Here is a 24969-nt window from a genome sequence, read left to right on the forward strand (position 1 = left end):
ATTAAACCTCTAAATAGTTAAGTGTTGGATATTTTTCACATTATTCACATTACAATTTGCTCAGCACTCTCCCCTCTTAAAATGGAGGCTTAGTTTATATTAATAAAGTTATTGTCTCAATATAATCATTTAGTGAGAAGATAGCACAGCTTCAAATTCTTAACAAAGACGTCACATTTGGTCCAATGTGACCAATTTTAATTTCATTGCCCTGAGTGAGGAAGGGACAGAATTACACAAAACTTTTGAAAGGCAACGTATAATTAAATAAATCTAGTGGCCTTCACTGAAATGCCTTGTAAGAATATGAGTCTCAATTGACTATTCATATTCTGGGCAAAAGATACGATACAACTGCAATTATTTTGTAAAAATAAGCTATATTTGGCTTTTAAGAAACATGCAGAATAGTTCATACTCCAATGTGTATGTGTGCCCAGGATACAGAAATGATCAGGGAAAAAATCTAAATTTAATTTAATTCAAAGTTAAATTTATTTAAAATCGAGCAATTACATAGAATTAGTATGACTTATTTATTGTGTGTTCAACAATTTTCCTCTTTCCTAAAAATTTCAATTTAGTAAAATTTTGGCAAGGGCTCTATCGAGCTGCATTCAGAGCTTTTAGGAATAGTTTGGGATGTTTGTATTACAGCTTCTATAATTCTACTATAAATAGCATCTTCATGTTGATTGTATGATTGTTATAAACATGTTTTTAAATAACCTTTTTTCTGCTCTGATATTATACATACACACACACACACACACACACACATTCTCCTCTATATGTATTAGTAGACTGACTTCTATAATTTATTTATGTTAGAATTCTTATAGTTGACAATGGATATAAGATATATACAGTATATTTAAAATCTGTTATAATCAACAAAATTACCATCTGCTAACTGATCCAAAATGTGTTTACATTTTTTTAAAAAGTAGTTTGACATCCAATTTTTTAAGTATGTCAAATGCTACATATTTTACTCAAGCATTTTTTTTTCTTCATTCAATTGTGTCCAATTCTCAGAGAATGCCTCAACTGCAATTTTCTTGGCAAGGTTTTTCAGGTTGCTATTGCCTCCTTCCAAGGGCTGAGAGAAAATGGCTAACTCAAGGTCACCCATCTGATTTTCTACTTAATGCAGGGCCAGAATTAAGTCTCAGCTTTTAGTCTGATATCCTAACCATTATACCAACCTGGCTCTTAAAACATAATTTACAGTTTTGTGTATGAATGTCAGTAAGCTGTCAGGAAGATTTTATTTAAATAACAACCAAATTAAACACTTTTGAATCTCTTCTTCTTCTTTGTGAAAATATAAAATACTTTTTATATTATGTGTGTGTGTGTGTATACATACACGTGTGTGTGTATGTATACACACACACACACACACACAATTCATAGAAAAACTGAGTAAGATGTTTTTGTGAAGAAACATCAGAAGTGACAGGAAGTTTCTCTTAAGACCAATTCAATTTCTTACACATCGTGAAGCCCCTAATATACCCAATTAGAAAACAAACTCTCTTTGTTTCTTATAGACCAAATTTTGAATTAATACAGTAATGCATCAGATATACTAACATCTGCTAAGAAATATTAGTAAATTATGTGCTTTTATTTCATATTAGGTGTATGATCGATTTTATTGTTTTATCTATTATCTATTCTATTGTTTTTGTCTATTTTATTGTAAGCCACCCAGTCACTTATGTGAGATGGGTGGTATATATAAGTCAAACAAACAAATAAATAAATGTTAAGCACTATTTAAGGTATCCTTCTTCTGAGATTTTCAACTAAACATCCTACATTCTTTGCATCAAGTGAAAAATAATAAAATTTAAATCTGATAACTTCTGACTACCATACAAATTGAAATGAAGGAAACCCCAACTATAAAGTTTACTTAAAAGTAAACAGACAAAATATAACATCGTTGGTAACAAAAATGTACCCCATTTAAAATTTCCACAACTTTTTCTTATCATGCCAATTAATTGATGGGAATTTAAATTTGTGATTAAAGCTTCTATTGATTACCCATATTGATTCATCAATTAAAGTTAATCTATATTTATCTTGTTAATTAAACTTAACAGATGTTAGCAACCCAAAAATGAAATTTCCAGGCCAAAAAGAAAAAAAATGGGGAGGAGGACTCTAAAATTTCTTTTAGGAATCCATATTCCTTGGAGATTTTTTTCAGATACTTTGTTTAGTTAAATGTAATTTGAACTGTTGAATAAAGGATCAAGAATTTAAGCAAACTTTAAATTGTGTGTGTGTTTCTCTTTAACTCCAAAGTCAAATTGTCAGCATAACCTTTTCTGTAGTGGTATTAAAAAAAAAACATAAGATCATATAAACAAGTGTTCATTGTTTATAACTGACCAGTTCTCCCTGGGCATCCTTTTGTCATCATCGTCAACACTTAACTATTCCAGGATGAATTCAAAGACTGATGCCTATCTGAAGCAAAATAACATGCTAACAATGACGATCTACAAAAGCACCAGCATATTCCCATCATAATTTTACAGAAAGATTAAAATTTGATTGCTTCTTGATACAGAATGCAGTATTTCTATCTTGAGTGAAAATAAAGATGTTTGATCTCTCTCTCGCCATACACACACACACACACATTCCAAATTTCAATAACACCGTTTCCTTCAGCCTACAAAAGCACATTTGCTTAAATTAGTACATTGTATATGTAAAACTTCCAACAGGATTGCATCAGATTACCTAGGGGAGATAACAGACACCTTTATGCACAATCTGAAAAGTACAAAATCAACACCTAATTGATACCTCATTTATTTCCACTTTTAAAAAAGTGTATCTAGCTACTGGAAGGACGGGGAGCTATTCTTTTTTATCCCACTGTTCATGCATTTCATTCAATTTATTTTAACTGCATCTGTCAGCTGTTTTGATGCATTATTTTTACCAAGGGGGAATACAACCTTGTTCTTTCCCAAGTAAAATACATGTTTAGAGCTTTACTATATACAACAAAAATGGGGGAATGGAGAGGTAGTCTTGCTTTTTGTCTGGCTAGGGAGAAAACAGACCACAACAGTAGCAATGATAGTATTCTCCTTTGTTTCATTGAATCAGATGTAAGACTATTGCCTTTAAAAATTAATGTATGGCAATTCTTAGGTAAAACTCATTTCAACAGGTAACTGGAAGTATTTCTTATCCTATTTTTATGCAAATTTCTACATCAATTCCTTAAACAATTAATGGAGAGTTAGAGAAAAGCCTTAATTCTATAAAAATTAGAAATGTAGATCAATTTCCTTTTATTCTGGAAAATCTAGCATACTGAAAATATCGCTATTGTTTTCATTCTCTCTAGGCTATCTCAGTCTTCTACAATTCCCTAGATAGACTCCATATTAATCTGCTGTATGTAGCTTTATTATTGTATAGTGGTTAAGGGAAAATTAATATTCTTTGGATTGCATCTGACAGAACATGGGCCCATTTGAGCTCAAACCCAAAATCTATTCTGCAGCATTCTAACTGCGAGGACAAATGAAGAGCATATAATCCCCATAGGAATTAGGACTAAACTCCCCACCACATTAATAGACAAATATATACAGGCATGCATATCTCGATGCCCGCCCTCAACAGCCTTACTCAACATCACCTTGGAATGAGGAATGTACAGAAAAGGCTCTACCACAAAGAATTCCTTGAAATTTTTTAAATGCAGTAGGAGCAAAGAAAACAACCATTTTGTAAACTCCAGCACTGTTCATTATAAGCATGCTGAAATGGTTGGGAGGTTATGACAGAGGATATTCTTAATCAACTGCCAGGCATATAGAAGGAAAGGGTTTATAACTTCAATCCCCCAAACTCCCCTCATCCCACTTGCCAAAATATTTTTTGTCTGATTTACTACACATTCTATCATACATCTGTATCTGGTAAGACTGTTCAGCCCTTCAAACTAAAGCAAAATGGTGTTTCAGAACATTCAGGAGCCCCAAAATACCCTATTTGCAAGTGCTTAAAGCAGGTACACTTTTCCCAGAATCACACAGCTGCACTCTATAGCTGTTACACTCTAACCAACTTCTATATAAGGCTGGAGGTCTGAAAGGGGAGGCATAAACTATCAACCCCAAAAGCTTCCTGCTAGTCCAAAGAACATCCGGCTCACATACTGAACCACTCTAGAAATCAAAAGACTATTAATTCTAGCCCTGCCTTAGCCATAAAAGATAGCTGGGTGACTATGGACCAGTCACAGTATCTCAGCCCAACCCACTCACAGGGTTGTTATTGTGGGGAAAATAGGAGGAAGAGGGAGCATTTGATGTCTTGAATTATTTATGAATATAATAAAGGCGTACATACACAAATTATGTGTTAGTGCAAATTTAATATGACAAATGAAAAGCTTGAATGCCCAATTTAGTCATGCTTAAAACACATTTCTATATGTAGATCCCATCACTCTAGTTCAGGAAAAGGAAACATTACAGAAAGTAGTTAAAGCTTGTTTTAGTTAGGTTTAGGATTAAATTAGACAATTTTGTTTTGCTTTTTAAAGAATATATTTTATAATCTCCTGTAACTACTATTTTATACCTCACAAAAATTAAATTATATCATGTGCAGAAATAGACAAGCACCTCCTTCCATCCGTTATCCAAGAGGGAAAAAACTGCAACTATTTCTTTTTCAATAATAATAATAATAATAATAATAATAATAATAAAGTTGGAAGGGACCTTGGAGGTCATCAAGTCCAACCTCCTGCTCAGGTAGGTAATGGCTATCCAGTGTCTTCTTAAAAACTTCCAGTGTTGGAGCATTTACCGCTTCTGGAGGCAGGTTGTTCCACTGATTAATTGTTCTAACTGTCAGGAAGTTTCTCCTTAGTTCTAGGTTGCTTCTTCTCCTTGATTAGTTTCCATCCGTTGCTTCTTGTCCTGCCCTCAGGTGCTTTGGAAAATAGCTTGATTCCCTCTTCTTTGTGGCAGCCCCATTGATCAGTTGAAATACTCCGCAGTGAAAATTATCTTAATCAAATGCTAAGAGGACAGATTTATGATGGGGCATGAAAGAATGCACCAGAAATCCTTAGACGAAAGGAAACAAAGAAATACATGGTACAGAAGTGAAAAAGAGACAAGTAAAAGAGTAGAGGTATCCTCATTTAAAGCAATCACAATAACCAAATCCTAATGACTTAGAATCAATTTGCTGAAATTAACTGGATTTGAGTTAGATAACATGCTGACCGCTTGCTACAGGTAATCCTTGACTTAAAGCCATTTGTTTAATGACAGTTCAGAGTTACGATGGTGCTGAAACAAGTGACTTACATCCAGTCCTCATATTTACAACAACCAGTGTCCTCAGCCACATAATGAATATTCAAATGTGTGACAACCAACATACTGTATATTTACAATGGGTACAGCATCCCAGAGTCACATGACCATAATTTCCAACCTTCCCAGCCATCTTACAACAAACTAAGTTATTGGTGGGAGACAGATCCACTTATTCACTTAACCACAGAGATTCGCTAAACCACTGCAGCATAATGGTCATAAAATTGGGCACAACTCACTTATCATTTTGCAATAGAAGTTCCGTTTCAAATTATAGTCCAAGTTGAAGACTATCTGTATAGACCTGTATCTAATCCTTAGCCAGTTTACTGCCTTCAGATACAGAAAACAATATTCCATCATCAGTAATGTGAAGGAAATAAATTGCCAGTTCAGTTTGTTCACAGAAGGTGAGGTTAGTTCATACATTGTATGAATTCATAGTGTGATCATTTTTAGGCTTCCCATGAGGTATCCCTTAAAAATAATTTACAAATCACAGTGGAATGGCTTCATGCCCTATTTTGACACCAAATAAATCACATTATATCTTAGCACATGACTTTGTATGCCTTGGTTGGTCCTCATCTGACTGCCTGAGGCTGCATGTTTTGGACCAACCAAGGCATACAAAGTCATTCAATTATTATTATGGGAACAAAAACAAGAGTATTGGTTTATATTTTCTTAACATACATATTTAGACAGCCAATTTGGTGCAGTGGTTAAGGCATCATGCTAGAAACTGGGAGGTTGTGAGTTCTAGTCATGATTTCTAGTGCTGCCTTAAAGACAAACCCAAAATGGACTAGTCATTTTCTCTCAGTTCTAAGAATGAGGCAATGGTAAACCACTTGCCAAGAAAACTGCAGACACTTGTCCAGGCAATCTCCAAGATTCAGACATAATTGAATGGAAGGAATAAAAAAATTATATTTATTGGGGGGGGGGGTGTTTCCATCAGTAAAATACATGACCCTGTGGTTTCAAGATGCAAAAGGACAAATATTCCCAATACATCACTTACAATGTTCATGTATTTCTATATCAACTTATAAAACAGAGATAATCCACATTTACAATAATGGCAATAATCCACATTTTCTAAACATCTCTAAGTCAAAGACTAATAAATATGCTATTCAAATATTAATCACCCCACAATTTATTTTCCAGGTCATATCCTTAAGCATTAGAAATCCACAGTTTCTTTTTAAAAAATAATAATAATAAATAAGGTCCCCAAGATATTATTGTGAGCTTGAAATAGCAAATGATGTGTTTGCTTGGAATTGCAGAATGCATAACTTGGTTATATTGCTATGTTTAATGTGTAACCACAGTCAAATTTCAGAATATATAAATTAGAAATGATAACTGAAGGTTTTTTTATGAAAAGTAGCTAAGCACAAGACTAATTTAAAATTGGATCAAGTTAGTTGCTGAATAGTTCAGCAGTTATTGCCTTTCATCTAAATAGGAAACTGTGGAAAAAAAGAAAATAAATTATGCTTAAAAAATCAACAAAGTAAATAAAAATGGCTGAACTCATGTTCCCTGGTATTATTTATACAATTCATTTCAATGCTACAATAACATGGCCAAAGCCAATCACCCTATATTATGCACAATACAATAAATCAGTAAGATTTCAGACTCTTCTAAAGCATTTTCCTACTTTACTTTTTTAAAATTTTAGGTTAAATCCAATTTTTTCAAGAGTACATTCAAGAATATAATTTTCAGTGAGATGCACAAATATTTGAAGATATTTCTATGTGTAGATACACTTATCAGGAAAGGATTATGTAAGAATTATCTGCATGTCTTCTAATGTAATATATGAAATGTAGCATAGTAAAATTTCCATTAATGAACAATACAGTCTTGAAGCAATTATTACTGAAAAAACACACACAAAATAAGCATTATGCTTTTTGTTTAAAAACAAAATAGCACTATAATCAGCTTTACAGAGAATGAGTTTTACTATTCCTGCACTGTATATAATTAAATGAGGTCTTACATTTTATTCAAAGAAGTTTACATATTTTAAGTGAGAAATGCATGTATATTTCATGTAAACTGTCTTCTATTACAACATCACTGTGGTTTTCATTTGTGTTTGAGAAACACACAGAAAGTATTTTGCCTTATTATTGCAGAGCTGAAATCTGTTCAAAAATATTAGGGAGACCTCCAGGAAAGAATGGTTCACTTCCCTGTACATTTAATCTGAAATATTTTATCTTTTGGCACTTTACTTGTCCCTAAATGTCTGTTAACTCTTTCTTTCTCCCTCTCTTTCTTACACATATTCTACTATTTTAACATTCCTGCTGAGAATGTAAAATCAATCTCCTTATTCTCTAAGCCAGTTCAGCCATAGGACTAGTATTTATTAAATTATTTCCATTTGCAGTATATTCTTGCTCATTCTTGCTATTCAGTCAAACTCTGTGCATCCAGTAGAACTTCCACTCGTTGGGAGAACCTCAATCAAGCATCACATGCTGCCAGGACAAAAGAAAAAATATATATGGGGGAAAAATCTTTATATCCCAAATTATATAAAAGTTGGAAGCAAAGTAGTAGGTTAGTTCAAGGAACTCCAGTGTATAAAAGCTCCTTTAGAGGATTAACAATAAAAGAGCTTTCTCTCAATGCTTCTGAATAAAAGATTGATGTATTTGAAGTAAAAACTTGTTTGTATATCATATGTTTAGGGAAAACAGAAAAAAATGGAACAATCACTAACTGCAGGCAAATTATGACTTGCCATATTCAGAGATCTTTTTCCAAATTAGTAACTTCAGAAAAGAAATGTCATAAAATGCATACTCAGCAAGTTATGCCATGCACATCCAACTAACTCCAATGGTACAATTTCAGAATTCTTTCTGAGTATTATATTGGTAAGCTGCCAGGACAATGGCAAAGAGAAAATACATTTGAAAATGTTTCAATATATAAGTTAATAAAACAGAACACTGGGATTGCCTCAGCCAATGTAACATCATTCTTTGCCTGTCAAAAATAAATTTCTATCTAAGCAAACCTCTGGATTTAATTAACTTTCCAAAGTCTTCTAACAACCATTCAGCAATGAAAGGAAAAGCACCTCTCTAGTTCAATTGTACAATTTTGTGATGTTTCCCTTTGCAATTTGCATTGGAAAGAATTACTCAGATATTGTGCATTGACCAAATAAAATAAAATAAACTGGACAATTTTCAGCCTTTCCCAATTCTAATTTGCAAGCAAAATTCACATGGAGAAGGCAGGAAGGACTCCAGCTCAAATTTTCTGATGTATAACTATTTTAAACTGCAATGTTATATTTTCTTGAGAAAATATGAGAATAAATCTAGTTCAACTCCGTGGGATTTTTCAGAATACCCTATTACACAAACTGCAGCAATCTCCACTTAGTCTTCAAATTAAGAAAAATGGGTTTCATCAACTCATGTTCCATTTGCCCAACCAAACTGCAACAGTTAAATTCTAATTTCCAGAATTTTCAATAGGATATAGTTACAAACTGAAATCTGCAAAGCACAAAATTAAAAAGAACAATTGGTCTACTCCACTTATTCCATCTACTGGAGATGTAGGCAAGCAAAGCAACCATCTTATAAATCTTCTACCTGTTTATATTCTAAAATGGAATTAATCATGCTATAAGAAATATAAGAAATATAGACCATCATTTAAGTCCCCATAACACAGCTTACAATTTATATAAGCACACATGTACACGCAGTATCTATATAATGCATTATAAATCACAATGCTTAACAAAATTTAAAATTCCATTTCCTTAAAACCACAACAGAATGTATAAAAACAAGTTGATATCTGCCTAATAAAGAAGCAATTACCAATACTAAAAGTTACAATATTGCATTCACTAGTAATAACTCAATTATCTACTTTTCAGATTAACAAAAGCCGAAAGTGCTTGTTATTCCTTTATCATTAAACTGTTGCTAAATCATTGGCAAAAGATACCATATAGGACAGACATGCACAATCATGAAGAATGCTTTAATTTCCTATCAATTTTGTTTTATTATAGCAATTGACCTCTAAAATTAGTGTACTGCTCCAGAGCCTGTAGAAAAGTTAGTCTACATTGTTACATATGTACATTGTTTCCCATACAGATAGTATGGGGAAAAAAGAGAATGTATTTTTTTAATATGAATTGCCAAAATTTCACAATATTTGTTTTAAATTTTCTTACTATAAAGCAAGATGAGAAAGTGAAACCAAAGAGTTAAAGATGTATCATCTGATAGTATGATGCAATAACTTGTTTCTTTTATATCAAAGCAATGAACCCTGAATATTATTTATACTAGGAAGATAGCCTTTTATTGCAACATATTTGTTTATTGACTAGAAAATGGCTCAATGATTTTCCATATTTAATATATAACAGGACAATAATCATGTCTTAACAGAACTCATTTTGTTGTTATGAAGCATTTTTCCCAATGGCATTTATTATGGTAAATTGTTTTTTTTCTTTCACAGGTATTTCAAATACTAGTTTATACTACCCATTACTATATACACCCATCATTCAGAATGCCATACGCAGTTGTTTTATTTTCAAGGATTGTAAGATGTTGCTAAAACTAGCAAGCCTCAAAAAAAAGGATGTCCAACTACTTTGAGTAGTCCCTAATTCCAGAAATACTTTTACCCAAAAGAATTGCAAAGAATCAATTTTTGTTACTCCAATTCTACTGAAATATTAGCTTAATACCTAAATGAAAAAAGTAATGGAAGGACTATTTTATACAATGAGAGCATTTTATACCATTATAGATCTTCCCAGTTTATATAATCTTTTCATGAATCTAAACCTAAATTGACTATCTTCTAAAAGAATGTACAAAATACAGTGAACCTAACACTAAACTTTTTGTATATATCAGTAGTGAATGTATCATTCCAGGACATTGCACATGAGTTCCAATGATATCCAGAACTCATGCATATGCATAAAAATGTAAGAATCTTGGATCAAACCCAAGATTCATCTATTTCATCATCCTGCTCCCAGCACTGTCACACCAAATGCTACTGGAAAGTGTATTAAAACATAAAAGCTGTAGTTCACTACTATATATTGCTAGCCAGCAACTAGTAATTAGTGATATAGGGATCAAATGTGCTAAATTGATTGGGTTCCCTCTCTATATTGAAATGAAAATCAAATTACTTTTGAACTTAAGATTATAAAAAGCAATTCAAACTAGCAATCATTAGAACTCTGCAAATTTGTCTTACAGTACTTTCCTCTGAAAGTGACTGAAGTCAGTTGCTCTCATCACATCTTGTGATAATTTATTGCAGGAGCAATAATAACCTGGGTCCAATAGCATTCCTTAAACTACATGTGCTCCCTGGGCGGTGCTAAATGGGTGACAATCACCTGATGCAGCCATACAGACAAACAGAAGTGCATAAAATCAAATAGCCTTTTAGTGACAAGTAAACTACATAAATTCATTAAACACCCAAGAACTTTCTTTTGCTTGTGCACTACTACTACCAGTCAATACACAGGAAAATATCAATGAGTGACTATTACAATCTTCTTCACATTAGTTAATCACTCCTTTCCTAAATTAAAAATGTCAACAGTCCCATTCATTTTTACATAAGGGATAGATAGCAGAACGTAGGAATAACAGACAATGCAAGCAGAAAAGAGCATCCCTATCTCCCACGTTCAAAATGAAACTATTAGGCTGTTTATAAAGTAAACCAAAGAAATCAGTGCAGCCAGTGGCTTGATAGGTTTGGGAGATCAGTATTCCATGTTTACAAGAACCAAAGACCTGTGAAATGTTATCTCACTTGTCTAATTGCAAAATGAACATTCTGAGTGCCTGTTTCACCTGTCAATCCACTGAAAAGTAGCGTAGTAACATCTACCACAGTATGAGCAAACCTAATGTACCCTTAAATTTCTTCTTCCAGGCCCGTTCCATAAATATCTCACAAACCTTGAAGAGACCTGGAGGGTAAATGTGGGAGAACATATGCAAGACAACAAAATATTTTTCCCAGTAGAATTCATTTCCCTAGTGGATGGAATGATAGATTTATCTCGCAAATGATCTTGCATGATGTCCTAAGTAAGCAACAGATAACAGTAACTTCCTTTAAAATATCAACTAGCATGAAGTTCTTGAAACCTTCATACAAATACATATCCCTAACCAAAATGAAGTCAAAATTGCATTATTATATTTGTTCACTTTCATCATCTGTCTCCAACCATCACACCTGCCTCCTTAACTGTCCCATTTTCAATTTTTGGATTACATGTTTCTCAGGACAGAAATAAATCCTTTTAACATTGTTGAGTCTACACAAACTCTAAATAGGAATACCTTCTCCCATACCTGAAAAAAAAAATGGGTTACTCATTGAATTAACAGTCTACTTGACAAATTAAATATAAAAACATTTCCATTTTACTAAATGTGCAAGGTGACTTATTCACTAATAAAAAAATCCAATCCCATAGCAAAATTTTTGTGTTTCGTTCTCATTCCTGATTATAGCACCATACCAAAATAAGTATCATTTTAAAAATAAATTTGTATCAATGACAGATTAGCTAAAATTCAGTTGATTCACTTTCTATTTAAATTTGTTAACCTTGAATAATAATACATTTAGCAGTTTTATTGTACTTTCAGGTTTGATTGAAAAATTCCATCATCAATGGTCAATTCCATGAACAGTCTTAAAAGCAAATATATTTACACTAATTTTGTTGGAGAATAAGGCATATTTTAAATGCCTTTAAATATGCACAAGATCCCTGGCTCTTTCTCCACTAAATCAGGACAAAAAGGATTTCTTTCCTGACATTTTAATATCATCTTATGAATAGCTAGCAGAATATACTCCCTCTTTCCCAACTTTATGCCTTCCAATGCTTTAAGCATAAGCCCACAAGTATGGTACCTAGGAATTTGGTGCTGTAAATATACTTGCTGATAGCAGAATGAAAATCGCCTTGAACAGAAGAACGGATTAATGGTGGCAAGTTATTCCAAATAGATACTGTTTTCACTGCATTAGGATCAATCTCCATGGCTTCCAAGAAAATTTGTCACATGTAACTGCATTTATACTGAGATTAAACATGAATATAAGTTCTTTCTAAAGAACAAAGTAGATGGCTGGAACAAGTTTCTTACAATAAATGGCATAAAGCCCAAGCAATTGCAAACACTTCAAAACTATATTCATCCAACTGTGACGCACATCTCTCCCCAAGTTTTAGGCCAGGGGAATGTTAGACTTAGGACAAGAAAACTTCAACTCAAATATCTTCTCAGCAATGAACTAACTCACTTTATGATTTTGACATATCTCTATGCACTAGTCTCAGTCTTACTTCAATCCTCAAGCAACACAAAATTCAGTTTCTCCTGAAAGCAGTACATTAACCACCAATAACACAAACCAAAGTTTGCCAGACTTTTGTAGGGTGATAATCTAATATGCTTTTTTATATACTGATCCACTTGTGCCAGGAATACAAAAGAGTTTGAGTTTGGCAAGGCAGCAGCAATGCGTTGAAAAAAAGCTATTATCTCCCTTCTCACAGTTTTGCTCCATCTTAGATTAAGTAACCTATCTAATATCTACAGAGCGGGCCTTTTAGCTCATCCTCCCCCTTAATTCTTGCTTGACAGATGCTGTGTTTAGTCTTTGAAATAGAGATGTTTAATATGTAAATAGTGCATTATGTCACAGAAGGGATGTTCCATATTTGGTGATTTAACATCCCTGCAGTACACAGAAAGATCAGAAAACCCTTCTTGAAAGCTCTGACTAAATGAACATCCTCCTTCATGTTCAGAATGTGAGCAGCACATGATAGTTACAATAGCTTAAGATGCATGCTATAAATAAGGTAACTGTGTTCCAGTTGTGCTTTACTCCCACCCCCATCACATATACATACAATTCTAATCACATGCCCTTATAAAATAATTATTATAAAATAATCTGCCATTATTTTAATACATATGAATTACTCCTGAATTTATCTAAGTGACTGGGAGGAACAAAGAATGTCTTAGATAATTAAAAATTTGGATCAATGGCAATGTTGCTTCTGAACTGTAACTCTAAAAGGAGTTATGCAAGAAACTTGCTAAATAATTTGTAACATAGATACTGCTCAAGCTCAGAGAAGGGAAACTGACCTATAATCTGTATGTAGGCATATAATGCCATGCTTGTATAAAAAGCTGTCTAAAATTTAGGAGTATTCTTTTAATAACAAGCAACACAAAGATATAAAAGGAATTAAAATGATTTAAAATTGCTGATAACTTGGTAAAGGTGCAGCACTGGCATACTTCTATTGGGACAACAAATTTTAAAATTATGGATGATATGAAAGAAATTTCCACTTTCATATGATAAAGATATTAAGATTATTCAGTATCAAAATAATACCTGATCCAAATTCAAAATTGTAATCAGCTGCATAATATACAGCAGATTAAAATGCTGGATATTTTGAGCTCAACAATAACATTTAGAGTTTTTACTTCATTTTCACCAACAAAATGACATCATTTACAAGAACATTTGCAAATACAGTAGATAACTTCCACCAGCAAAATTAAAATCTACCAGCAAAATCTACTGACACAAACCATGTCTATATTCTAGAGTCATCTGGCAAAACCTGAATTATAAAACTGCATAAAAAACAAAATTGCCAAAGCAAATATTTAAAAACTGAAGTTAAATTTGATTTGTTCCAATTATATCAAGGCTACTATCCACCTACCAATCATCTTTCTCTCTGTGTATAAATACACATATAGCTAACTTAATTATTTCATAGCAAGATAAATATTAATTACTTCCATCAGCTGACAAGTAAAGCCAGTTTTAGTCCACTTATTCAGCTGCAAGATCCAACAACACTGATAGGACCATGCCGACTGAGGTAGCTTGTGAACTGCCTTGTAATTGAGATCGTTTGGGGGAGGGAGGATTAAATACAAGGCAGCATGTGACTTACATACAGTGTGTCTCGTAATACTACAGCATCCCTGAGGCTATTTAAAACAATAGCGCAAGTGATACTTTATGCAAACCATTCTGGCCTTTCCTTACCCTCATCCAATCTATGTCAATTTTGGTAGCACACATGAAAACCAAAAGAAAGCATTTTTGTTTGCCATTTGGATTATGATACCAAACATAGTCTGGTGTATTATAGTCTAGCAATTATTATATTTATAGTCTAGCAGTATTAACAGACCTCTCCACATCTGCATTAACTTCAAACATCCTTTCACTTCCTTTATTAAAAAAAACCATACACACATGCAGGCAGTATGCAGCCCACCCGTTTTTTTGTTGTTGATGCGTATAACATCCATTATTTAATTTTATATTATTTTAATTACAAGTTGCCACTGTCCAAAAAGTGAATCTGCCTTGGACATTCATATAGGCGACATTCAGCAGCAAAAGCCATAGAAGAAAATCAAGATATATCTGTTAAAACCACATCAGAGATAACAGACAATGGGGGGGGGGGCATTTATCATTTAGTTGAAAAGGTAAGATTACAGAGAGCAACCTCCTTCCCTGTCAAGCCAACCTTTATAAATTTCTAACATGCCCTTAAACTTTTTATATAAGCAAACCTACACGCCTTGGAAACTGCTCTCTCTACTCTGGCCTGGACAGTGAAAATGGCATCTGAAAGTCAAGGTCAGCCATGTCACTTCACCAAGGGACTGCCTTTAATTACAGTCCATGAAATGACAGACAAAATGGAACAGGGGATGTTAACTTCTCTTTCCCATTTACACCATAGTCTGCAGAAAATTATGATTAAAAAGGAAAATAAAAAGACTACACAACCAATTCCATCAAGTTTCAGGCATAGCAGAACTCTAAAGCAGGCATGTTGCATTTCCAGGAGGCCTTGGTACCCTTTAATGACCTATAAGAACTGGGGGAGGATAAGCTACCCAGATTTGGGTTTTGTCTCCATTTTACACATTGGTTCAATCAAATTTGAGATATGAGAGAAAGGATTCTTCTGAGAAGTACAGCTTATTTTCATATGACTTAAAGGTATTGTAGGTTGTCATTTTCCAGGGTCCTTTCTAGAATAAGAACCGGAATAAGAACTAAGCAAGAGTAACAGGTTTGGACTTCATAAGGAACTTGCTTTTATGATTGTGGTGAGATTGTACCTGTTTCCTACAATAAATATATGAATGCTAAAGTGCACAGAAATATACTAGAAACAGTGATAGAAAACAATAGCCAGACACTCTACACTCATAAACATTCACTGCAGATAGGGCTATCCATCTGTCCATCGTATTTTGTTTCCTAATACCCTAACTCTATGTTAAAACTTAACGGTAAAGTATGATATGGAATTAAATTTGCTGTGAAGGCATTTCTGTAAGGTAAATATAAAAAAAGGAAACAGTGAAATTTTTTAAAAAGCTGCAGATTGGGGAAAAAGCTTAGTTCTCTTCTACATCCTCTTCTTTGGGTGAGCACAACCCAGTGTCAAAAAATGTATAGAACATGAAAGACATGAAAGAGAGGAGTTAGAAAGTTATTCCATGATATGCCATGAGTTTTATGCTTCTATAGATAACTGGAGGTGTGCATACCTACTATAAATAATGAAAATTTAATTCATGAATTGATGTCAGAAAACATTTTTTACAAAACAACAAAATTTCAATGGGCAGCCTATAAGCATGTCATTCCTACCTCCCCTCCCCCATCACTTTGATTTACCTGCTATATGTTCCTGTTTAGGGCAAATTCCTCTAGATGACGTTGACAAACAATCGTCATCCTCAGGTGTGACCTGGATGCCAACCTCCACCGGATTGGAAATTTTTCGCAGCTCGCTTGGCGAGGGCGAAGGGGGCTTATCCACAGCCTTCTCTAGGCAAAGAGTGCCATTGCATTGTTTCCGTTTGTGCTCAATAAAAATAAGAATATCCCCCAAAGGGAAGTTCATCTGACACTGGCCACAGGTAAGGAGGTCGTGGTCGCCTTCTGGAGCTCCCAAAGTACCATGATCTGGTTCATCATCTGTAAGAATGGCTTCAATAGGTTCGGCTGCAAAAAAGGAAACAAAGGAAATGAAGAATTCAAATACAAATCAAGAGGGAGGGAAAGTATATTTGTAGAGTACAGGCCAAACTTTCAAAAAAAATAAAATCCCAAACATTGGGTAGCAGTACTGACACATTTCTAATCCAGCAATGTCCTGGGGTGCCTGAACAAAAAAAAAAAAGGGGGGGGAGCATCCACAGAAGTACCAACATCAAAAGCCTTTCTTAAAACAAAATGCATTACACATCTCTATGTTTAAATTATATTATAGTATTAATGTTAATAGGAAAAAAAATAGGTCACTCCTGTCCCAAATCTAAGGAGCTTCTTCTTTATAGCATGTTGTCATGCTCTAAGAAAACAAATTTATCAGTGATGCCAAGCAATTGTATTTGAATTCCTACCTTTATTCACCACCTCCAAAAGTAAACCTCAGAACTATCTATTTGTAAAATCCATCGATTTCTTTTTTTTCCACAAAATATTTGTTTTATTTTCTCCCTGTTAGTGTCATATGTTGGAATAAATATGCTACTTTAGGGTACACTTATGCAAACAAGTGTTTGGACAGACATACAAAAATGTAAGTAAGCATAATCACACAATTACAAAAAATATTACTTGTGTCCATCCGCCAGTTGGCATCCATTACCTGAACAGCCCGCGGTTTTTAAGTATGTTCCTGTGTTCTGTGTCATACATATGCAGATGCACACAGAATTTCCTAGAAGTCTTCTCTAAAATGTTCAGGCAAACAGAAAAACAAGATAAATCTGCAATATTTTATTTATCAAGAATTATTTTAAAAAATAATAACCAAACATTTCATTTACAAAATATAAATACATATCTTCAAACTACTGAAAATTTCCAGTTACAATTAACATCTAGGAAAATAAACTAAACTAGTCCTTTTTCCCATTTAGGAGAAATGTGTCTTATTTATTCAGAATGTATTAGTAATGAGGGCTTTCATAAGGTATAAATACTAGTATAAAGATGACTGAATTCCAGCATTCAGCACCCAAGTCCTTTCTTTACAGTACCTTTCTTAACGTTGTCTAAGTTTATTAATTTGCTGAACAAGCGCAAGAAAGCTCCACTAAAATTCTGTTTATATAGCAGTATACCAATAGGTATTTTAACAAGGTAGATACAGCAATTAGCTTTTTCTCCCACTATTATTTTCTATTAAAGTATTTTTTGAAGAAAGAGTTCATGATTTCAGTCTTCCACACAGATTGAAAGAGGGAGAAGAAAAATTCAGCTTGGGATGTAATTTCATTACAACCGTACAGTACTTTCACCTATAAACAAATATGAAATAGAATTCTTGCAAAATATCAAAAGCTACCAGTTAAGAAGTGAAAGGACATAATACCTCAACAGTTAATCAGCTTGACCTTCTTTAGTATATGGCCAATTTCACATTTAATGAATTTAAAGCCACAGAGAATCAAAAAATAGATTTTAATTTGACTGACTCATATTGGAATACATTTAGTATTTTTTTAAGTATATTCAGATTAAATTTGTTTCTGAACTATCCATACTGGTTAAGAGATCTCAAGAAATTCCCATATGTGCAAGGGAATATAATTTTAGGATGTCATAGCTCCTTCTAAACAACAATTCTGCAAATCTCTCCTTTCACATTATTTTTTGTCTCCAAGTTTACTCCTAAGTATATAGTAATAATGATTATAGAAACATGAACATTATTTTTACATTAAAATATCTTCAGGCCATAGGGTTCCACTTAAGCTCTCTTGACCAAAAATAATGCAGTAATACCAGTTAGTGATTAATAGTCAAGGGGGAAATTGGGACTATGAGTGATTTTACAGTATCTACTTTCCTCTACTAGTTCGCTCTAGCAAAATGGCAGGCAACAAATACAAGAACAAATTGTCTCAGCACACTCTATCTTGAAAGTATTGAAATATTTTTCCATGCGAGCTTCAAAAGCCCAATCCTAGAAGCAAAGCATTTTCTATAAAACAGGAAGTTCTAAGGACTAATTAGTCAAACTATAAGACTAGGGCCTAAAACAATTGTGAAATCAGTAAGTCGGTTTAGCAAGAAAACACAAAAAAAATTTTCCTAAGTAGCTAAAATTTATACTAAATAACGGTTGGGGAAAATGATTTCTTATAAAGTTGACTATAAATTGCCTTGCGTTTTCACTAAAAAAGAATCAAATAAAACTCAAAAGTATTGCTGATTGCACCTTAGCAATTCATCCAATTAATTTTATAAGAGACAAGGTTCTTAAGAATACAATATTAAAATGTACAGATATAAAATCCATATCCTCCAAATGTTTATGCATTTAATAGAAATGATTGCTAATCAAGAATAATGATAGAACAATGAATGAGCAAGAGCTAGTACACTGAATTTGTTCAAAAACGGTTTCCTAAAATACAGAATGCAGGGCAAAAGTGTACTGCTATTATTAAAAGTATGTCTGCAATTCAAAGACTAATGTATTATCGTCCTTGCTGTTGATTATTTGCATGATATGCTTTGTTTCTAATTTATTGGCCACCACTTTTTTGTATTTTATCTGTCTAATATTTCTCTTTAAATTAATCTATCATTAATGAAAAAAGGGGATTGTATTTTCTCGTTTAAAGGCCAACCTAAAAGAAAGGTGGAGTTTTTAATTAAAAACACTAGTGCCACAGATTTTCACTTCTTTACAAAGAATAGGAGGAAGAAGAAAGTGTACAGAAACAGAAATGCCAAGGGAGGCATTTTCCAGATTATAGTAGAAAACATGTCTTTCATTTTTGAACTATGAATTAGGATGGAACAAGCAATCAAACTTGAGTCAAAATAATGCAGAGCAATTAAACATACATTTCTCCTTTCCTACCGGGCAAAATAGTTAAAACTGAAACAACAGCTTAGTTTCAACTTTGCATTCAAGTGGATTAGTTTAACAGAAGCTGAAGGAGAGTAAGGAATGGTATTCAAAAACAGAAAGAAGAAAGAAAGGAAAAAAGAAAATTTAACAGTGTTTAGGTGAATGAACATCTGGATGGATGTAAACTTGGGAAGGAGCAGAAAACACAATTGAGGGGGGGGGGATATAGGTTAGCCTCAGAAACCTCATCTAGTAACACTTGCAAGGGAGCCAGAATATTTGCTTGCCTCTTCAGCCAGCTGTTCTCTTAGAGATCTACATTAAAACAAAATAAACCAATTGATTTTCAAAAGCAAAAATAAGCTTTCTAATAGGACTGAGACTGAATGAATAACAGCCCTCACCAAGCCACCCAAACAAAAGCAGATGCTCTGCAAGTTAAGCCAAAGCACCCAAAAGTCTTTGGAAAGAAATTTAATACCCTTGAATTTTTGCTGTTTTTTCTTTATCAAAAAAATTAGGTGCCATCTAGGAAACACTATTTCTAAATGCTAAGATGGGTTGCCTTTCTCAGTTTGTTTTGTGTTGGTATATAAATAAATAATCAAATACTATATAGTAGTGCACTTGATCGTTTAATAATTATTTTAATGCTGTCTTTCCGAACAGGAGAACTATTCCTTGGGGGAGGGGGAATAATGACAAGATGAAATGTAATGTTCTATATGGGAGGGAAACTGGTAAAAGAATAATTTGAATGTTACAGTCCTTTCCCAAAACTTAACACAGGAAACAAAATTAAAAGCAAAAAAAGGAGCTGAATTACAGAGGAACAGTGGAAGATAAAGAAAGGAGAATATCTGAACACATACAAGCAGCATATACATAAATACACAGGACTCTCACCCCACCTTCCTATGCCAAATGAAAAATATAGAAAATTAAAAGATGTGTGAGCAAAAGGATCAGGTTCAAGTTCACTAAGCTTTCTTGATCTCACTCTGCCTCCTAGTGGCTAAAATTCACATTTAAATTAAAAAATTATAAGGAAAGGGGTGGGGAATTGTTTTAACCCAACTCACATAAATTGCCCTCTCTGCTATAATCTCATTATGCCCCATTCTCTCATTTTGTTCCCAAGACAAGGTGAAGAAGACATGAAAAAAAAAGTTCTATAAGAATTCTACTGATCCCTTGATACACACCACAAATCTCTATTTAAACAAAAACTTATACTTCTCTGTATATTTACTTTGGGGGCTAATTTTCAAATATTCTGCAGGTGAATGTGGAGCAGAGACTGGAATATAGTTACAAATCTTGCCTTTATAATTGGAAAAAGGGGCATCTTTTCCTCCAAACAGCCACTTCACCTTACCCCACCCCCTACCTCTCATTTCAGATAAGAGTCAAATTAGGTTATCAGTTTGGCTGAGGGAAGGGAGGGAGAAAGAATCTTGCAACGTGTTTGGAAGGTGATAGCATGTTCAAAAGTGTATCGGTTATGTTGCAATAAACTACGGTTTTGCATTTCAAATAACAAAATTGCAGGAATGGGCAGAAAAGCAACGCGCAGGATATTTATTTGAAAAGACAACTATAATCCATGAAAATGAAGGAGCAGCGATATTTCATTAGTTGGCTATTTTAATTAAGCATTCGTGTTGCTAAACGGATGTTATTTTACACTGCACTGCAAGCAGCGATTATTGGCAGGACCACTGACTAAAATGACTGCTAAAATGCAAAGTTTTAAAAAAACCAAAAGCACATCAATCTTGAAAATTAAAGGGGAAAATGGTAACAAAACAGCCCAAGGAAGACCATTTATTTCTCTTTTGCAAATATAACTTAGACATTTAATGTTTTCCTTCTTTCCTCTCCCCCCCTCGAGTTTGCCCGCCCGCCCGCCTTCAACCACCTCAAGTCCAGACCAGACTTCCCTTTTGTGTTTGCAAGCAAGCACCGTTTTGCTCGAGCTTTTGTACACCGCATGCCTGGAAGGCTGAAAGACGAAACCGAGCCATTGCAAAAAAAATCCCTATTTTGTTTAAATAAAAAGGAAATACAATCTTTACATCAAAATGCAATTACTGAGGTGGAAGTTCTAATTGTTTGGGGAGACTGGTGCTCCTTTCTTGGGATCAGAGTTGCCATAACTGCACCTAAGCCTGTATTTCTTTTTATAACATCTACAAAATCTTGCATATGTGCATGTATATGCGTTGTACGAATTTTTTCTCCTTCCAATACGTTTGTTCTCCTAGCCTGTTTTGCTGGCAGAGACTCGCACACGCGGCGCTTGTAAACAGTCAGACACGAGATTTTTCCCAATCAAAATCCACTTCCACTTTTTTTTTTTTGAAAATCTTCCAAAAAATAGTACGAGAGAAAGGAGAGGAATTCCACACGCATGCATATCCACACAATCCGACCCTTCTTACATTTTTAGGTATACGCAAGCTAACCTAAGTTTCTGCAAAGCAAGAGTTTGGGGGCTTAACGACGGAAAGAGAAAAGGAGGGGGTAAAATGAGGTTGGTAAGAGTAGGCAGTTGATGGGGGAGGGGAGAAAAGCTAATCGCGGCGGTGGAAAAAGAGAAAAGCAGCCTATCTCCGGCCAAAACAGACAACACGTCTGCCCCCTTCCTTGCCCTTTCCCGGTGCGGAGTTGAAGAGGAGAGAGAAAGAAAGAAAAAGGAGCGGGACGTGCAGAAAAGGGTAGGCGATCTCTCACCGCCACCACCCCTATCTTGATGTGGAGACAAAAGAAATGGTCCCCCCTTCACCCCTATCTAAAAAAAAGGGAGATTTGCAAGGAATGAGCAAAGCAGATTTGAAAAAAGGGAGGGTCGCCACACGACAAGGCGCCCGGAGAGCACCTAATCTATTCGCGTGAAAATAAAGAAAGTGCCCTGATTCAGCCACACATACACATACACACACATGTACCGCTTTCTTCCGTACTTTCATCCCGTCCTTTAAGCCGCCTGCCTCTTTGCTAAAAAAAAAAAAATGTGTGTCTTTGCGTGTTTTCTTAAGTTGCAATTCATTTGTAAGCTGCAGGCGCGCGCACCCAGACACGCTCTCTTCCGGCAAAATATCTATAGAAGAATCAATGGGGGGGGGGGAGGAGAGACAAATGGAACTTTGAGCGAGCGAGCAAGCGGCCGTAAGCAACGAAGAACAGAAGGACCTTCTCTGAAAAGTACTGAAGGTGCTAGCATGCCAAAAAAAAGAGGGAGGGGCAAGGGGCCTGAGTTTTAAGGTGAGTTGCGTTTTTGTCTTCCAATACATTAAAAAGACGCATGCACAAAGATTAAAAATGTGCAAAATATAAAAAAAAATAGTTGAATTATTATTGCTAGTTTGCAAGCAAGAGTGCTCAAAGGTAAAAGGCAGAGCTGCAAGGTGGTTTACTTACGCGAAAATTCCCGTTTGCTTAAGTGCTGGGGTTTCCCTTGCTTGCGGCGAGACATTGTGGTGTTGGTTGCTCGGGCGGGCGCGCACGGAGCTCTCTCGCTCGGATCACATCGGGAAGCGCCGGGTGAGCAAGGAAGGAGACTCCAGAGAAAATACCTTCATCAATGTCTTTTGACATCCAAAATAAATTAGAAATAATACAAAGATGGCGCGGGGAAGATGAATTGTGGGATAGCAGTCATGGCTTTTTCTTTTTCTTTTTTTCCTTTCTGTGCAAGAGAGGGAGAAACAGACGGGGGGGGGGAAGAAAAGAGAGAGAGAGAGAAAGAGATGAAAAAAATGGCAAAAGCCCCCCTGAGCTGCAAGTTCAAGTGCGGACGTGACGTCCCTACGAACTTGAACGTCAAGCGGCTGGATGGACAGAGACATACAAAACATGGGCAGGGCGAAACTGGAAGAAAGGGGAGGAGGGAAGCTGTGCGCCACGCCAATGGACAGTCATCGGGGGCTGGACATGATCAAGCAAAAGAGTGAGGGGGGGAGCCGTAGCAGGGCAAGCCAATGGCCAGTGGTGGGGGGGAGAAGAGGGGGTTACCCTCCTAGGCACTAGGCACACACTGCAGCTCCTCCGGAGGGAGGCGGAGTGGTAAAAGACGCGGGGAGGGAGAGAGGCGTGCGTAAAGGCGCGCAACAGCCCAGGAGTGACCGCAGAAAAAGGAAAGGCACGCTGGAGGAGCAAAAAGACTTGATAGGAAAGAAAGTATTCAGTAAGCTTTTAAAAAAATCAATTAAAGCCAGGAGGGAAATTTAAAGAGAAGGGAGGGGCGAGTAGAGAAAAAGGGAAAGAGCGTAAAATGTAACAAGTCAAATACCAGTGCAAATGAGTGCTCTTCATAGAGTTGCTAGCAAATTGCTGTACAAATTAAAAAGCAAAACAGCGATAACGAACAGACAAAAGTGAGAGCATAACTACCTTACTTTTTTAAGAGGTGAAAACTTAAAAATTGTTCAAGCAGGATCAGGCCCAGAGGTTATGTTGTTATTCTCCGGACAAGCAATTACCTCAGAAGGACCAGATATAAAAACAATGGACAACAATGATTAAATGTCTAGTTGTAGTAACAGGTTCACTGCCTCGAATCATGGAGGCTCTATTTGATTTAGTTTGGAGTACTATAGCGAAGAATGGAAACTGGTGCATTTTTCTTAAGGTTAAAAACAGTAATTCCTAAATATTCTATGGTTGTTCCCCACTTGATGGAATCCTCACTCCGTAAAACATACATGTATATAACCACAAAAATATCTAAAGATTCAACCTTATCAATTATTTGAATAGCCCTCGTTGAATTCGGTGACACTTACTCTTGAGTAAACAGGAGCACACTCGGGTTGTAAGAATGTAACCCATTGTAAATAAATATAACTCCGTTACTAAGAGAATCTAGGGGATTCTTCACTGGACGCAGTGGAACTTTCTTCCAAAGAGACTGCATAGGATCGCAGAACTCATTTTTCCAATATGCTTGAGACCCTGGTCCTTACAATTAATCTAAGCAAGCCGAAAGGGGGGGGGGTTGTATAACAAGCTATTAATCGTGCTGATCCTAATGCTTGTTAGAAAAGCTGGAACGGGTCAGAACGGCGGTTCACCTGTTGCTTTGCGTGGGGGGGGGGCTCCGACGAAAACTAGAAAGTAGCTTGGAGATGGTGGCAGGTCGTTATTATTAGTTTTGTGAAAGAATAAGCTATTATTAGGCTTGTAAAAGAATAAGTAATCCGAAGCTTTTCACCCGCCCCCCTCCAAAATATTTCCGAAAGAAATTTAAAAGTGGGATATTAAAAAAGAATTAAAAAGAGGAAGACGGTTGTCCCCTCATAAAAAGAAGAGGAAAGTTGACGACTCTATCTACAATATCCTGAAGGGGGAACAAACTTTAAAAAGGGAGAAAGGACAATGGTTTGTTAAGATAAGGGACATTAGAGACCACGAAGGTCCTGGATTTGGTGCTGGAAGGAAAAACATTTATCTCCAACTCCAGCTCACAATATACAACCAGGAGAGAAGGCAAGTCTAGAAAAAGGCTCCCAAATAAAACACTCCTTCGTTTTAAGAAGACTGAGA

At 35.1% G+C, this 24969-nt stretch overlaps 1 protein-coding gene across 5 annotated transcripts in view; it reads right to left on the bottom strand.

The window, feature by feature from the left end:
- BCL11A (BAF chromatin remodeling complex subunit BCL11A) overlaps positions 1-23378 on the bottom strand; it is a 238749-nt gene extending 215371 nt beyond the window's left edge. For 2 of the 5 annotated variants that reach the window (XM_039347538.1, XM_039347536.1), the window contains exons 1-2: positions 22846-23377; positions 16224-16553 (exon numbers count right to left, since the gene is read on the bottom strand). In XM_039347538.1, the coding sequence (XP_039203472.1) occupies positions 16224-16553; positions 22846-22900 (385 nt within the window). In that variant the 5' untranslated portion in view covers positions 22901-23377. The other 3 variants (XM_039347539.1, XM_039347535.1, XM_039347537.1) reach the window with 3 other exon arrangements.
- Between the last annotated feature and the right edge of the window lie 1591 nt (positions 23379-24969).

The sequence above is a fragment of the Crotalus tigris genome, unplaced genomic scaffold, assembly GCF_016545835.1.
Source record: "Crotalus tigris isolate CLP2741 ecotype Arizona unplaced genomic scaffold, ASM1654583v1 scf7180000018085.976183, whole genome shotgun sequence".
In the NCBI taxonomy this organism is placed as follows: Eukaryota; Metazoa; Chordata; class Lepidosauria; order Squamata; family Viperidae; genus Crotalus; species Crotalus tigris.